This window comes from Terrapene carolina, unplaced genomic scaffold (genome assembly GCF_002925995.2).
Source record: "Terrapene carolina triunguis isolate 2854851 unplaced genomic scaffold, T_m_triunguis-2.0 Scaffold66, whole genome shotgun sequence".
Taxonomy (NCBI): domain Eukaryota; kingdom Metazoa; phylum Chordata; order Testudines; family Emydidae; genus Terrapene; species Terrapene triunguis.
Window position 1 is genome coordinate 61,622,731 of NW_020664417.1, and position 17,715 is coordinate 61,640,445.

At 39.0% G+C, this 17,715-nt stretch overlaps 2 protein-coding genes across 4 annotated transcripts in view; one reads left to right on the forward strand and one right to left on the reverse strand.

The window, feature by feature from the left end:
- Nucleotides 1-17,715, forward strand: part of RFC1 (replication factor C subunit 1) — a 79,963-nt gene that overhangs the window by 46,211 nt on the left and 16,037 nt on the right. The window contains exons 5-11 of the mRNA XM_029910678.1: nt 8,863-9,095; nt 9,716-9,790; nt 11,798-11,875; nt 13,914-13,996; nt 14,094-14,397; nt 15,747-15,854; nt 16,590-16,769. Of these exons, the coding sequence (XP_029766538.1) occupies nt 8,863-9,095; nt 9,716-9,790; nt 11,798-11,875; nt 13,914-13,996; nt 14,094-14,397; nt 15,747-15,854; nt 16,590-16,769 (1,061 nt within the window). The remainder of the gene's footprint in view (nt 1-8,862; nt 9,096-9,715; nt 9,791-11,797; nt 11,876-13,913; nt 13,997-14,093; nt 14,398-15,746; nt 15,855-16,589; nt 16,770-17,715) is intronic.
- WDR19 (WD repeat domain 19) overlaps nt 11,774-17,715 on the reverse strand; it is a 142,640-nt gene continuing 136,698 nt past the window's right edge. For 2 of the 3 annotated variants that reach the window (XM_026647983.1, XM_026647980.1), the window contains exon 37: nt 14,186-14,265. The gene's annotated coding sequence lies outside the window, so the exon portion shown is untranslated. Of the gene's footprint in view, nt 11,846-14,185; nt 14,266-17,715 lie in introns of those variants that run through there. The other variant, XM_026647981.1, reaches the window with a different exon arrangement.

Sequence of the window (17,715 nt, forward strand, 5' to 3'; positions counted from 1 at the left end):
GCCCCCCCCCCCCCCCCCGGTACTCTCACAGATACTATGGAGGACACAGCAAGCAGCAATAACAATGGGAATGTTGGTTGCGCTGAGGTCTGACCAATAGTGCCAGCGAGCTTTTAAACGTCCAAAGGCACATTCTACCACCATTCTGCACTTGCTCAGCTATAATTGAATTGCTCCTTACTACTGTCCAGGCTTCATGAACAGATCCCCCGAGCTCGTCGCTGGGGAGTAGGAGAGCAGAGTTGTAGCGGAAGGGTGGATGACGACGGTTAGCAGTCCTACTGCACCGTCTGCTGTGAAAGCAAGGAGCTGCTGCTGTGTAGCAATGCCAGCTGCTGCAGGTGCTTCTGTGTTGAATGCTTGGAGGTCCGGGTAGGGCAAGGTGCCAAGGCAAAAGAGCAAGAATCCTGGAGCTGTTACATGTGTCAACCACAGAAGTGCTATGGGGTGTTACAGTGCCGACTGGACTGGAATGTACGGCTGCAAGACTTCTTCACCAGCGACAAAGGACAGGAATTTGATGCACCTAAAACACTGCTCTACAGCCAAAATGCTTCTGAAATAAATGTAGTCAAACTTTACTAATTCTGGGTCACTGAGAACGAAAATGATGCTTAACATTGTTGATTGACTCTAGTTTTCAAGATATGCTATTGGGTCAGTATATACGACCATTGACTTGGGAATGGCAGAGGATAAGTGAGTTATAAAGGGAAGGGATCTCAATTTAAACCAGAAATGACTAAAATACATCTTTGACTGGATCTATGAATAAATCTATGACTGGGTTTGAACAGTACTTGCTTTTTAGGCAAAACAATGAATGATGCAATCTGAAGCTGGTATTGCGTCATACATGATATGAATTGCATCATGTTATTCCTAGAAGTCATGGATGATGCAATCATAATGAAGCTTACATCCCTCTGCTGAACAAATTGCCCTATATCAGCTCTAGAAATCATACAGTGTCCTGGTCTCTTATTTGTCAGTGTTTGATTTTGCAAAGGGACACATTTCTGTTTAGCCAAAGTGAGCAGAGATGCCTCGTACTTGTGTGAACAGTGCAGATAACTTCTGCTATGTTTGTGGTGAAGTGACTTGCATCACAAAAGCGCAGTATAACCACTATGGTTAAGAGAGCCTATCACCTTTATTTTGGCTGCAAAATTGGAGATCAGGACAAGAGGTGGGCCCCACACATATGCTGCAACACTTGTGCAACAAATCTTCGCCAGTGGTTGAACAGGAAAAGGAAATCTATGCCTTTTGCAGTGCCAATGATTTGGAGTGAGCCAACAGATCATACCAGCAATTGTTACTTCTGCATGGTGCCTCCAGTTGGGAAAGGTGTGTCAAAGAAGAAAAAGTGGACGGTGCATTATCCAAACATTCCATCAGCTATACGCCCAGTACCCCACGGAGAAGGACTGCCGGTTCCTGATGCACCACAATCATTCTCACTTGAGTCAGACGAGGAAGAGGATGAAACTTCTGGTCCTGAACCATCAATGTCACAGGACCCACATTTTCTCCCATCCTCCTCCTCTGAACCACACCTCATAACACAAGGTGAACTGAATGACCTTGTCAGGGATTTGGAACTACCCAAGAGTAAGGCAGAGCTGTTGGGCTCCAGACTACAGCAGTGGAATCTCCTGGCAGGTGATGTTAGGGTTTCCATGTTCCGTGACCGTCAAAAGGATCTTGTCCCATTCTTCTTCGTGGAAGGTGATCTTGTAGCCTGCAACAAGATCGATGGTGTGATGGCAGCCCTCAACATTGTTCACGATCCAGATGAGTGGAGACTGTTCATTGATTCGAGTCTTAAAGCTGTTTTACTGCATAATGGCAATGTTTTGCCATCAATTCCAGTTGGTCATGCAGTCCATATGAAGGAAACCTATGACAACATGAAACAACTTTTGAGGTGTATAAACTATGACCAACATCAGTGGCAGCTTTCTGGCGATTTGAAGGTTGTTGCTCTCTTGCTTGGTCTGCAGACTGGATACACAAAGTACTGCTGTTTTCTTTGCAAATGGGATAGTCGTGCAAGAGATTCCCACTACATCAAGAAAGATTGGCCACTCCGACAGTCATTGGAGCCTGGGAGGAAAAGTGTTCAGCATCCACCACTTGTTGAATCAAGGAAGATTTTGTTACCACCCTTACACATCAAGCTGGGTCTGATGAAGAACTTTGTCAAAGCCATTGACAAAACACAAGCAGCTTTCAAGTATCTCTGTAGAAAATTTCCAAGGTTAAGTGAAGCTAAGATAAAGGAAGGTGTCTTTGTTGGTCCTCAGATTCGTGAACTTCTTCGAGATGATGCATTTGACCATGCACTGCGTGGCAAGGAAAAGACGGCATGGAAAGCCTTCCAGTTAGTGGCAATACATTTTCTCGGAAACAACAAGGCAGACAACTACAGGTTGTTGGTGGAAAACCTCCTCAAGGCATACAAAAGCCTTGGTTGCAACATGTCACTAAAGATACATTTTTTGCACTCTCATCTAGATTTTTTTCCACCGAACTGCGGAGCAGTGAGCGACGAGCACGGCGAGCGATTTCACCAGGACATAGCGTTTCTCCATTGTTGCAATCAGGGCAAATGGAGCCCATCAATGCTTGCAGACTATTGCTGGACAGTGACAAGAGATGCTCCATTTAATGAATACAAGAGACAAGCCAAGAAGCGCCGAGTAGACACTGAATAGGACTAAACTATGTACAGAATAGTTTTTGGCCTTTTGTTTCATAATAAATTTTATTTATATAACCCTTTTGCTGATTTTTAAAGTGTTACATAAACAGGACAGGTGAAATATTATCATGTAAAGCAACCATCAACACATGAAAAGACCTAGGTTTACAATTTATGATTAAAACTCTATCTACACAATATACATAGACATAAAATGTAAAAACTTAAATATCTTAGAAACAGTAGCCAATCAGTTGTTTTAATTGTCATATTTGAATTCAGCACATCAAGATACATAATAAATAGCACATTTTATCTCTGAAGCAGACGACTTCTCAAAAATTGTAGACCAGTGAAATCTAAAAAGGCCCGCACATTTCCCAGAGTCACTACCTTTGATAACAGAATGTCAGTGATTGCATTGGCAACTTGGATCACTCAGCCCCCACAGCAGATTTGCCCACAACAGCAGCAGTGACGGTGAGCTGAGCGGGCTCCATGCTTGCCATGGTATGGTGTCTGCACGGGTAACCCAGGAAAAAAGGCGAGCAACGATTGTCTGCCGTTGCTTTCACGGAGGGAGGGGCGACTGATGACGTATCCAAAACTACCTGTGACAATGTTTTTGCCCCACCAGGCATTGGGAGCTTAACCCAGAATTCCAATGGGCGGCGGGAACTGTGGGATAGCTACCACAGAATATAGAATATCAGGGTTGGAAGGGACCTCAGGAGGTCATCTAGTCCAACCCCTTGCTCAAAGCAGGACCAATTCCCAACTAAATCATCCCAGCCAGGGCTTTGTCAAGCCTGACCTTAAAAACCTCTAAGGAAGGAGATTCCACCACGTCCCTAGGTAACCCACCCTCCTAGTGAAAAAGTTTTTCCTAATATCCAACCTAAACCTCCCACACTGCAACTTGAGACCATTACTCCTTGTTCTCTCATCTGGTACCACTGAGAACAGTCTAGATCCATCCTCTTTGGAACCCCCTTTCAGGTAGTTGAAAGCAGCTATCAAATCCCCCCTCAATCTTCTCTTCTGCAGACTAAACAATCCCAGTTCCCTCAGCCTCTCCTCATAAGTCATGAGCTCCAGCCCCCTAATCATTTTTGTTGCCCTCCGCTGGACTCTTTCCAATTTTTCCACATCCTTCTTGTAGTGTGGGGCCCAAAAGTGGACGCAGTACTCCAGATGAGGCCTCACCAATGTCGAATAGAGGGGAATGATCACTTCCCTCGATCTGCTGGCAATGTCCCTACTTATACAGCCCAAAATGCCATTTGCCTTCTTGGCAACAAGGGTACCCACAATGCACTGCTCCGTAAGTCGATGCTAGCCATGGTAGTGAGGACACACTCCGCCGACTTATTGTGCTTAGTGTGGACATACGCAATCGACTGTATAAAATCGACTTCTATAAGATTGACCTAATCTCGTAGTGTAGACATACCCACAGACTGGAGAATAAGACATAAGGATAAACCACATGGAGGACCATAGTACCTCATCTAAATTGTAAATTCATTGGGAATGGGGACTTTTTGTGTTTGTACAATGCCTAGCACAATAGGACTCTGGTGCATAACAGCTTCTAAGTGCTGTTGTTGGAAATAAATAATCTTGTGGTGATTAACGCTAAGAGGCAGTATTAAAACTTAGCTTTGCCTTTATAAGATCTGTCCAAAACACACTATAATTATGTACACATAATATAATCTTAATAACAAAAGAATTTATGCTGCTGTTAATTTTGACCTGTTTCAAAGTTTTTCATGCTGCAGTATGCCTGTCTGTTTTAAAGTAATTCTACCATATTAAACTTACATTTGCATTATGATAATACATGGAGATTCCAGCTGAGATCAGAGCCAAATACTGTACAAATATATAATAAAGTCCCTGCGTCAAATAATTTACACTCTAAATGGAAAATTAGAAAGGGATTTGAATTACTTACGATTGTAACCTCTGTGTGATAGGGATGCTTTTATTTTGTTTGTACAGTGCCTAGCACAATGGAGTCCGCTTGGCCATGACTGTGGCTTGTAGTTACTACCACAATAACAATAATTACTAATAATAAGTCTGTATCTGTTAATTTCCAGTCCAGTGTATCTCCTAGAATTGGAAGGGACCCTGAAAGGTCATTGAGTCCAGCCCCCTGCTTTCACTAGCAGGATTTTTTGCCCCAGATCCCCAAGTGGCCCCCTCAAGGATTGAACTCACAACCCTGGGTTTAGTAGGCCAATGCTCAAACCACTGAGCTATCCCTCCCCCCCAAAACCTTTCATTATATATCTGATGTCTCTAAATAGTTCTACAATAAAATAGGGCAGTCCTGAAATTTCTAAGGTAAAATAACGAGCAGGAGAAAAAAAAAAATCAAGTCCTCATTACACATCATAAATAAAAAGGCATAACCCAATTTAATAAAAAAACCCCCCACAACCTCTGTGCATCTTCAGAAGAACAGTTAAGAAATTAAGGCAGGTTAGTTGTGAGGAAGTTATGTCAAGCCTTCCCTGGAGTGGTCAGCACATCCTCAAAGTTCAAAAGTACTGGGGCTTAGTTATTTGAAAAGAAATTAGGTAAATTACTATTTCTGAATCTGTTTTTGATAAATCATCATGCCACTGAAAATTCTCTTTTTGAAGCAAACTGGATTAGAAATAGTGATTTATTTGCCTCTGGACAGTTACTTTCATGTTTTTGTTAGGCTCCCCTGCATTTACATTTTCAGATGAATATGTTCTGAGGTCATAAGCACTCAGCAGCCTATAAATCTGCTGTTTGTTCTCAGTGTACACAGTTTGCACTTAGTAAATCTAATACTGCCTTTCCTAGCAAGGGCATAATTAGTGCCTTGCTTTAATTACCACCCATACTTAAAGTGCTCACACTATAAACATGACGCCAAAAAATCAACATCCTTTTTAATTAAACTTCATCATATTTATCCTTTTACATTGCTCTGCCCAACAAAAAGCAATATCCTGTGTTTATATTTTCAGTCTTAAAAAAAAGTTGCAATAATGAAGTCATCTCGTTTACTAGTATGCAGACTGTGATATCAGTAGAGAAGAGTAAGGACCCTGTTCTATTATACTGGCAGCTTTAGGGTTAAGAAAAATAAAAGTAGAAGGAGATCTGTGTTTTTTACCAGAGACAAATTAATGTAGTTATATCTCCATTAACTGTTAATTTTAGTAAGATGCACGTTTTACCTCGGAAATGCATTTTCTTGTTCAATTGAAAAATTGTAAGAAGTGAAAATAATTCTGAAATTAAGTTAGTAGAACAAGCAGTCTACTATTAAGATATTAAACTAGGGCAAATTAGTAGCCTAAAGCATCCAGTAGCCGAATCTCCCGGATATATTATACTTAGTTAAATTGAGCTTAATGGCTGTAGGAGATGTATTGTTGCCTAAAGAAAATGTATTGTTGTGTTGAAAAAAGTAAACCTCTTGGTCTAGTGGCAGTACTCTGTGCCTTTGTGTCAGAAACCCAGGTTTGATTTCTTTCTTTGATCAATTACTCTGTGGGCCAAATCAGATCTAGAACTGTTCGACTGGTGGACAAATCTTGTCTTCAGGCATTCTGTAATGATTTTTTTTGATGTAGCTGTGATAACCTAGTTCCTTCCCTCACAAGCATAGCATATAGCCCTGGATAATAATCAGCCTGCCCATTTGAGGTGTTTTTTGTATACCACATAATAACAATGTTCAATAGCAGAAACCTTCCAGCTAATGTCACAAATGTTACTATCACCCTCTATTGGGTGGTAGGAGGGGAGAGGAAGAAACTCTAAACCGAAAAAAGAAACAGAATATGTGGATACAGAAAATCAACCCATAGGTGATAAGGAGGACAGAAAACTGTGTAGACCTAACAAGCTCATATCCACTTACCACTGACAATTATGTGGGATAGTGTACCTTTAGGAAAGCTACTAAAAAGATGAGAGTCGTATATAACTAGAAATAAGGAGATACAATTAGAGCTGGTTGGAAAACAGAAACATTTTTGTGCTAAAATTTCTGTGAGCACATTTTTTTCATTGTTTCAGCTCTAAATAAAACTAAGGAAAGGACAACTAAGGCTGAGTATTAAGTTGAATATTAGGACAATTTCCTTTTGTAGTACAGTATCCCAAGGAAAGCGGTAGAAACATCATCCTTGAGAAACGTAAAATCAGCCTTCAGGTACACAAAGGAGACTTCGTCTGGACAGTTCTGCTTTTATCAGATCTTTTCACTTTTCTTTTTACTCCTTCACTCTACTCAAGCCTCCTGCTCAACTGCTCCAGTCATATCTTATTTTTTGGCCTTTGCATGCTGTCCTTTATACCCCCTGCCATTTCATCTGGCACCGAATACTCACTTTGTCTTTTAATTCAAATCCCTCCATTTAGAAAGTCTTCTAGCAACAATTCACCATAGAAACAAATCTTGTTAAAACAAATCAGACCATACCATTTTTGAACTTGCATCTTCATCTGGACACTTGGCATAGTATGGCTGTATTGTTTGATTTCTTTTAGTTGTATAACCCTTGTGGCAGTGTCTCCTCTTTATTTAAAAACCCATTGAAGTCCTTTGGGAGTCTTTTCATTGACCATAGTGGGCTTTGGATCAGGCTCAGAATGAGCACATCAATAGAAGACCTAGCGTGAGGATGGTCTTATACTGACAAGAGAGTTGGGTAACTCAGTGCAGTAAGTCTCTTACATCTCTTCTATGAATTGTGTTCCCAGACCGCCTCAGATTCAGGAATCCTAATAATCACTGTGTGGATTCTTCGAATAGCTGCCTATTAGGAAACTTTGATCTATTGATGAAAACAGCTAGTAGCAATGGTTTCCTGTGAACTGATATTGAAAATGATTTAACAGAACTGTAAGGACAAAACTGTTTTCATCATTTTTATAAAAAGAGCCCTTAAAGGGAAGGGAAGACCAAATCCTCTCTTCATTTTTGTGGTCTGTGGGCTATTCCATACTTTTGCCAAATTTCTCTCAATTTCAATTGAAAAGGGTTTACTTTGTGGGCTGAACTGTTAAATGGCTGCTGTTCTATGTCAGAGATGGCAACATTTGCAGCGGAGGGAGAAGTAATATAGTTTGTAAAGCATTTAGGGCTCTTTTGATAAAAAGGGTTAATGAATGCTGCCGCTGCTGCTAACACATGCACTAGTTGCTAGTTACTCTGTTATGGGCGCAAAAAATAAAAAAATACAAAAAAAAAAATCTTATGATTCAAGTAGTTGCCTTGCAGATTTCCAGGAAATAAACACCCCAATCCATCTCTTGTTCCCTTGCCAGTAGTACCAACCTCTGAAAGTCCTAAAATAATATCAGGTAATTTGAAAGGGTAGTAAGTAGACAGTAGAAAGCGATCCTTGGGTACTCAAGTGCTGAGGGCCATGTTAAGTACTGAAATGGAAAGTAGAGCAATATAATGGTGTGTGTGTGTATAAAAATATATAATTTTACCTAAAGAGTTATGCTACAAAAGACCTTTATCTTAATATCCTGCTGTTTTAAAAGTATGGTGTAGCTCTTCTAGGGAAGAGGTCTGAGAGTCAGGAGATCTTGATTCTGTTGCCAAGTCTCTGTGCTTCAGTTTCCCATCTGTAAAATGGGGATGCATAACTTTTATAAAGTTCTTTGGAGACAGGGTCTGTGTGAGTACAAAGTAGTAGTAAATAATTTGTACAGGTCTGTCTCATCTTACGCTGGGGTTACGTTCTGCAGTCAGCGCCTAAAGTGAAAATCGTGTATAGTCAAAATTACATTGAGTGTAATGGCGGGTGGAATCGCCCGCACTACAGAAACCGTATTTAAAATTGTTATTTTTCTCTCTCTTTTTTTGTTTTGTTTTTTGTTTTTGCCAACCGTGTAAAGCTGAAATTGCACATGTTAAATGTGCCTAAGATGCAACAGACCTGTACGTAAAAATACCCTACATTTAATTATGGAAGTGTTGCTTTGAGCTTTTTTTAAATGAACATTTGACATTTTGTAACATTTGCAAAGATGTAAGGTGAAGAATTAACAAACTTGCCCCAAATATTTCTCATCAGTTACATTATATAAGAACTTATTCAGGATATTGGTAACAGAGTGATTAAATATTTTCCCCTGTTAAGATGATGAAGGTGACTTCATTAATCAGAAGACTTCCCAGAAACCCAAGGAGAATGGAACATCAGCAAGCAGCTGTCTAGGAACAGCAGGAGCAAGAAAGGAGGATGCAAAACCACAAGCTAAAAGTAAACCTTTATCGCCAATAAAATTGACGCCAACCTCTGTACTCGATTACTTTGGAACTAGTAGTGTGCAGCGATCAGACAAGAAATTGGTAGCAAGCAAAAGAAAAGAAGTGAGTATTCAACATATTTCTTGTTTTTTCTTGATGACAGCAGATCAAAATGGCTGGTTTAGTGAACTGCTTAATGGCGATGCAGAGCAGCCACGTAACCATTTGTTCTTGACATGTCTTGCTTTAAAAGTCACTGTAGTGAGTAGTATTTTGACTAACACATCTAGATGTATCAGAAATTCTAAAAAACATGATTATCGAATTATATTTTTCTCTTTGAACAGATCATTCGACATGAAAATAGTTGTTTTTTAACTGTTCTTCCCAATAGTGCCCTAATATATGTAGTAGACTTGTTTAGCAAGGTTTTTTGATTTGTAGACTTTTGTGAAATCAATTCATTAATCATAAGTAATAAGCAAACATTTTGTTAAATTAGTGATTATTAAAACGTAAGTTTTGGTGCATGGGGAGGGATAAAATTTCTGAAGTGTTCCATCGTATTGTAGGAAACAAATTTTAGAATACTAGACATTAGCCACTGTCGTCTTGGTATGTAACGAGATTATTCTAGAGAAATATACTCTTCATGATTAATACAACTGTATCTCATGGTACCTTTATAGATAATGGCAACAACTTGAACTATTGATTTTTGTTTTCCTTTCTTTGAAATGCAGCCTTCACAAAGCAGAGATTCATTGCTAGAAGATGAGACCATTGCTAAGGAACTGCAGTTAGAGGAAGATTCAGAGGTAAACTTTGTAAACACATTGTCCTGGCTCTCTGCCCCCTAAATTGATGAATCTTCTTTAAAAGCCTTTGCTTGACAACAAAATAGCTGGGTTGTGATTTGTGTTGAGCAATTCCGTGAATTTGCTGCTGTAGTGGCTTGGAAAGGGAAAACCGATTTTATGTCGTCTTAAAAAATATATTTCAATAATAAAGTTCATATATGTGAGGTTATTTTGTGCATATTTTAGTATTGTGAATGTAGCCATATCTACCCTAATCTCTGCCTCCCTACATCCCTCCCCCACACCCTTTATCTGTCGCTATTCACCCCTCCCTTTCAAATCTGATCTTCATTCCCACTCCCTTATATATCTCTCTCTCTCTCTAATGCATACTCCATCTCAAAAGAGATCACTGCCATCCATGACCATTTCATTTGATCTCTTGATCTCCATGCACTCCTGGAAATCTATAGCATTCTTACGCCTGGGTACCGTATTTAACTTTATAAACGCCAGATGAATCTGTTTATATTGGGGGAACGCATACCTGTCAAAATGTGTGCTTGTTTTCTTCTTTGAAGGGAAGATTGGCTGGAAATGTGTAATGCATAAGCATCATGTGAAGTAAATGTTTTATAATTTAGATACATTTAAAAAGAACATATCCTCTTTGACCTTGCCAGAAACTAATATTCTAATAGGGTTAACTTTTGATATGAAATAAATAGTCTGTTTTAGGAAAAAACACGCACATTTTCTTTAAATTCCTAATACTTCTAGCACCACCACTCCCTTACACAAGACAGAGATGCTCTGCTGATACAATTTGTGTATCTTTGCCTTAAATGTCTTATTTACATTGATGATACTGTTGTCTGTCTTTTTTTTTCTTCTTTCTGCTGGAAGCAGGGAAGATAGATGCCATTCATCAGCTTCAGAGTACTACCGGTGTTATGGTTACATAGAAAATAGTCCCTGTGGTATACTTGGACTTATGAAGTCATCTATTTGAATCAGGCAGGAAGGGCATGTTTGATCTTACATTAGGACAGTTTACTTGCTGTTGTAAAAGGATTTGATTTGTAATGTGGAATACAGCCATTATCAATAAACACCTTAGTCAGGAAGAACAAATTTTTGCCCTAAGGCACAATATTAAATGATAATATGGTAACGAGGATGCCTGTCACTGTTGTAGATGTTGCATTAGGTTTTCCTTCATTTGTTCCTAACTAGGCTTTGTTTTTATTTGGCACAAGGTAATAAGTAATTGCAAATGGAATTTGAGGACATGCGTGGACCTGGACTTTTTTTTTTTTTTTTACTGGAGGAAATCCATTTTGTTGAAATTGCTATTTATATTTTTCAGCTGGACTTGCATCTGTCTAATATGTCAGACAGTTGCTAAAATGCATTGAAAGCAAGAGCCAGGCAAGGGTTGGGCTATATTTGTAAAAATCTGCTCTCTTGAAATAAGAAAACTGGCATTAAGATGACCACTTTCATTGTGGGGATGTGCTAATAGAGAACAGGCTTTGTTTCTGACACCAATTCTGAAAGAGGATCTCTGAAATCAGCAGGGAGCTCCCCAGTAACAGGTTGTGAGTAGTGAGATCCTGACTTCCTTTCAGATTTTAGTTGTGTAATGCATTAACAAGGTTGTTCCACAATAAAAGTATTCGAAGAGACAGCAAGTTTTGTTGTTAATGGGATTGCACAATTCTATTCCTCTATATCTAGGTAGCTCGTCTCTTTGTATAGTGGGGTTTGTTGCATTACAAATATCCTTTCACTGAGTTGAATACTGTCGCTGCACTTGGGGAAAACAAGTAATTTTGTAGCATTTTGTAAAAATCCAATGCAGCAGGATTTCCTCTTGGTGGGGTATTTGATTAAAACTGCATATTGTCGTGGTCCATGTGGTCAGTGAACTTTTGATCTTGAACAACAGGCAGTGGCATTTTATACAACCCATCTTTAGTTTAATTCTGTTGACAAAACCTGGATATTCTCTTTTCTTCACAGCTAGAGAGACAGCTGCATGAGGATGAAGAATTTGCCAGAACTCTGGCCCTGTTGGATGAAACACCAAAGAAAAAAAAGGTTAATTATTTTATAAGCTTTGTTTTAAAAATGAAAATAATATTTTTAAAACTAAAATGTTTTTGTGACTCTGGATTGCATTGTATTTTTTTGTTTTAAAAAAACCCACTACATCTTTTGTCCATGTATGTATTTTACAGAGATCCATGGGGAGGCATTCTTGAAAGAAACATTAGGTTGTGGGATTGAAAAGGTCATGCCCACTTTTCCTTTCTCTTGACTTGTTCTTCTCCCCCTCAATAAGCACCGTCCTCTCTTAGTATCAGCAGATGTGTTGCTTTTTATCCTTGTAGTTGAGTGGGTTGTCTGCTTCCTTTGAAACTGTTACTGTGCTCTGTTGGCGGCTAGAAAGTGCATCAGAACAAGTCTCCTTACTAGCCCCTTCACTGATAGAGTTCTTGACCTATGTCACAATTGTAGCTTTTCACATTGCTGTCTAGCATGCTAACGCTGAGACTTATCCCAAGATTAAAGTGTAAATCAGGTGATAATCATATGATCTCACTTCGTATTTCTGACAAAATATGATTTAATAAATAGTACTTTACTGGAAAAGAAAATTGGACAACTAGCAGTTCATTAGTGCCCTCTGTATCTCTTCAGAATTAGAAATCTATCCAGTGTAACTCATCATTGAGTTGTCTTCTTTTATATTTGTAGTTGTGCGGGATCCCTTTGTATAGTTTTACTGTTAAGAGGATATCAAAACTTAGGCTGTGTCTACACTTAGACCACTGCGCTGCTATAGCGTTTCAGTGCAGACCCTCACTACAGTGACGGGAGCAATTCTCTCGTCATTATGGTAAATTTGTCTCTCCTAGGGGCAGTAGCTAGGTCAAAGAAGGAATTCTTCCTTTGACCTAGTGCTGTCTACAGGGGGTTAGATCAGCTCAACTACTTTGCTCAGGGCTGTGGATTTTTCACAGCCCCAAGTGACGTAGACCTGGCCTTAGTTTTGAAACTGATTTTGTGAAGTTGCAGTTTTGCAGTTTGTAGTTGATTGAGATTCACACTAAAATGTGATGCAGGAGAAGGTTAAAATAATGAAGACCGAAGTGGTTCATGTGGAATTTTTTTTTGTATTTAATCTGAAGTTATATTGATGCTTTGAATAACGTGGTCTATAGGCAATAATGTAACAAAATCTTATCAATATAGAAATGGAATCTTACAACAGAGGACTGAATGGTTTAGGTTCTGTGTATCTTATTACGAGTTTCCTGTCACATGTAGGTCCCCATTTTAAATTCAGCCCAGATTGGTAGGCTGTTTGGCGATTTAGTACTTGAGGTGAAATTGAGTTGCTGATCTAAAGTGAGGGTCCACATCACAGAACCACCACCTTATTTGTTACTGACTAGCATGAGTGTTGGCAATCTCAACAGAGAAGCCAAGGATTAATTGGACATAGAAAATGAAATTGTCTCTCACCCCTAAAGGTGTGGGCCCTCTGCTTTAGTATACCTGGTAAGTGAATATCTGGCATTGCCCACCAGTGTTAAAACATACACAAAAACAGGATTGTAAAATCTGCAAATCTTATTTATTTTGAAACAAATTACACATTCAAACTGAAAATAGGCCAGATGTAAATCAGAAAGAGGACACCTACCCATGCTTTAGGGTACATGGGATTATTGCCTTTAAGCTAGTTAGCAGTAATCATCTTTGAAGTTAATAAATGAAAGCACAAAGTCCTATTTTTCCTAAGCTTCCCAAATGAACTGACGAGGGCCAAATTTTGCCATCATAGGTTCTCGGTATATGTCTCCCATTGGCATAAGGGGGAGTTGGGTGCATGCATGAGGGCAGAATTTGACCCTAAAAAGCTCATCTGCTTAGATATCCTTTCTGAAAGCGTATGTAATAAATCCTGTTCTAACCAGTGGCGGGGCTAATCTTTTAAGCAGTGCCATTCAGACCCCAAACACAGCTTTCAGAAATTGAGAGAGATGTTTTGAACCTGCAGAAGTCTCATTTAACTACTGGTTAGAGCATGTAAATTTCTTACTCTGGTATTTTGTTCATGTTTGTTTAGGCTCGAAAAGATCCAGAAGAGAAGCTAACCATTTCGACTACCAAGACCAGTTCAAACACAACAGAAAAACATAAACAGTCTCAAAAAGGTAACGCTAGCATACAGAAAACCTTAGCACTCACTAATCTATAATATGAAGAGGTTCTCCTGTTAACACACATTTTTTTCCCCCTCTCTTTTTCCGGGGAAAACGTCAAACTCAACAGATGACACAAGAAATTGTAGTGCGAAGGAACAAACTAAATCTGAAAGTACAAGACCATCTTGTCTGCATCCAGAAACGTCTGTTGGTAAAGCCGTGGAGTCAGAGAATAAGACTTTGCCTTTGAAACCTAGCTCTAAGCTGGTGGCTCTGAAACAAAAAGAAGAGAGCAGTAAAAAGGAGAGAGAGATACTCAGTGCAGTGACAAAAGAAAAAATCATTTCAGGAAAGGAAGAGACGAGAACGCCAAAGAAACAGAAAGTTTCTCCCCAAAAGCCTGAGGTAGGGACCTCTCATGAGGAGTTAACTAGGGCTTGGTGCTGACACAAGGATATGAAGGGTTTGTTTTTTCTTTTTACCGTCCTCCTCATCTAACTATTGTTGCTGGGCAATATGTTTGCCTTCGAGTCTCCTGGAGAACTTCTAATTTCAGGAAGTCAAATTTCTAGTGAGGTTTTAATAAGTGTGTCAAAGGCAAGAAAAAAATTAGCTGGAGGAATATTGATAAAATGAGGCTAGGAATTAACCGATCTAATTAACAAGCACTTGTTAAAGGGCATACATACACAGAAAGATCACATTAAAAAGTTCTGTGGGAAGAAAGCAATTATCTGAATAGCTACATAGTGCGGAAATTGGGGGTGAGGGGGAGTTGGTGGTGAATGAGGGCTTTCTTTGTTCCCACAGAGATCCCAGAAGTGGATGGCTTTTTGAATCTTTGGTATGGAAATATATTGTTAACAGAAAACAACTAATGTTAATTACTTTATCTCCTAGACACCTAGACTTTATTATTTATGATGTGCTTGGTGCTATACATGATACAGATATGAAGATTGTTCTTGCTGCATTCTCGATGACAGGATGCACTAGGTGATACAGGAAGAAGTTCATTTAGATTACATGTTAATAACTATATAAGAAATGCAGACTTAAGCACAGCATAGTCAGCTTTTCAACAATTCCCACCTTTCTTGTTTTTAATCCTAGACACTGAAATGTCAGAAGCATCTGCTAATCTTAAATTACCAATAGTTAAATGTTGATTTGAGAAATGATTCTGAAGAGCATTTCCCACCTCCCTACCCCCAGCAGCTGAAAATGGCAAATACTATCTCTAAAGTTTTACATGCTTAACCAAAATCATCCCCTGTGTTTCTGCAGAGAAATAGACAATATTGCATTTATGAGGAGAAAGGCCTCGATTCTCTAATAGGTCTTTTTTAACTTCTTATTTTTTTATGAATAAAAGGCTGACGCATCTGAAGCATAGCAAAATATGTTGGTCGTATGTATCAATTTAGGGCATCTCTACACGTGAAAATTATTCTGGATTAAGATAGGGTATGAGTTTTAAGTGAATAGTTATTCCCTAATAACTCCATGTCTGGACAAGCCCTAACATAAACAGTGAATTACTTTTCACACATTTAAAGAGGTGTGCTGCAGTACTGTAGAGTTATTTTCCTTTTGTAAAGAGCAGTGTTGCTGCTAGTTACATGTCAGCATTTAAAAATAAGCGCTAGGGTTTGCTTCTCCTTTAAAGTGCAAAAAGCTATTTGGAAACTTTAAAGAAAGTAGAGCCTGAGTTTGATTGTTTCCTTGCTTATAGTAAATTTCTTCTTTCAAAGTCTATCAGTCCTGAGGACTCTGAAAAGAAACGAGTCAACTACCAGGCATATCGAAGCTTCCTTAATCGAGAGGGTCCAAAAGCACTAGGTTCCAAAGAGATACCACAAGTAAGTCCCAGTTTGGCTGTAGAAGAATTACAGCATTTTGTGTGTGTAATATTGATGTATATCAAGGGCCTCCAGATATAAATTACCTAAGACAAGACCCAATTAAGAAATACTTTGAGAATAGATTTCTAATCTATAAAATATGCACTTCTAATCTAAAAAACTGCAATTTTTGTGGTGTTGAAAAATGCTTGTGAAAATGGCTTGTTGGGTTCTACAATTTTCTCATGCTGAGCTCATTTCCAGGACTGCAGGATTTTGGAGCGAGCCAATTGTTTTGATCCAAGAAAAACAGACTGATTTTTTTTTTAAAGTCCCTACAAAATAAAAGCAATACCTTTTTTATGTAAAAATAAACAGCACAAATTAAGAAACCTTAATGTCAGAGACTAGAAACCCTTCGTATAATATTTGATTTATATATTGATTTTTGATGTTTATAGTGGAAAACGATTGCGCTGCTGTTTGAAGAAAGTGACTGCCAGTGGTTTGCAGTGCTTGAAGCACAGGATGTTGATGCCTATAGCAATAGAATTTACCCACTCAATTTTAGCTAAAAGTGCCAAGCAGTTCTGACTCTGACTATCCATTTGATTGTTTATGGCTGCTTACAGTCTCAGCTAACAAAACAGTATTTGACAATCCAAGGTATTGAAGAAATCATTTTTGTAATGGGGAGACATTTTGTTGTAAGTGCATCAAGTGATACTGCTTACTGTAATATTTGATTCTTAGGGAGGTGAAAACTGCTTGGAGGGTCTGACGTTCGTAATTACAGGAGTCCTGGAGTCTATTGAACGAGACGAGGCCAAGTCTTTAATTGAGCGTTATGGAGGAAAAGTGACTGGTAATGTGAGCAAGAAGACAAACTATCTCATTATGGGACGTGACTGTGGCCAGTCTAAATGTGAGAAGGTAAGTGCTGCTATGCATGATCCAAGAATGAAATACACACATTAATTCACTCATAGACTTTAAGGTCAGAAGGGACCATCAGGATCATCTAGTCTGACCTCCTGCACATTGCAGGCCACAGAACCTCGTCCATCAACTCCTTTTAATAAACCTATAACTTCTAGCTGAGTTACTGAAGTCCTCAAATCATGATCTAAAGACTTCAGGTTACAAAGAATTCATCATTTACAATAACTTAAACCTGCAAGTGACCTGTGCCCCATACCCCAGAGGAAGATGAAAACCCCTGGGTCTCTGTCAATCTGACCCAGGGGAAAATTTCTTCTCAACCTCAAATATGGTGATCGGTTGGACCCTGAGCATCTTGGCAATACCCAACAGCCAGACACCACCTGGGAAAGAATTCTCTGTAGTAACTTAGAGCCCTTCCCATCTAGTGTCCCATCATTGGCCATTGGGGATATTTGCTACTAGCAGTTGCAGATCAGCTACATGCCATTGTAGGCGGTCTCATCATAGCATCTCCTCCATAAACTTATCGAGTTCAGTTGTGAGGCCTGTTAGGTTTTTGCCCCCACTGCTTCCCTTGGAAGGCAGTTTCAGAACTTCACTCCTCTGATGGTTAGAAACCTTCGTCTAATTTCAAGCCTAAACTTGTTGATGGTGAGCTTATATCCAGTTGTTCTTGTGTCAACATTGATGCTTAACTTTAAATAACTCCTCTCCCTTCCAAAACATTGTACCCATATGTAAATTTACTATCATTACATCTCCCTTCCAAAACCAGACAATTCTCCCAAAAATGCATATTCTAAGGGGGGGGGGGAATGAAATATTAAGTAATTTTTCTAAAAGAGAAAATGGTGTTTGTTAATAGATTTTTTTTTTGTATTACTAATTTCAGATAGTGCCTCAGTTATGACTTAAAGATAACACTGACTTCCTT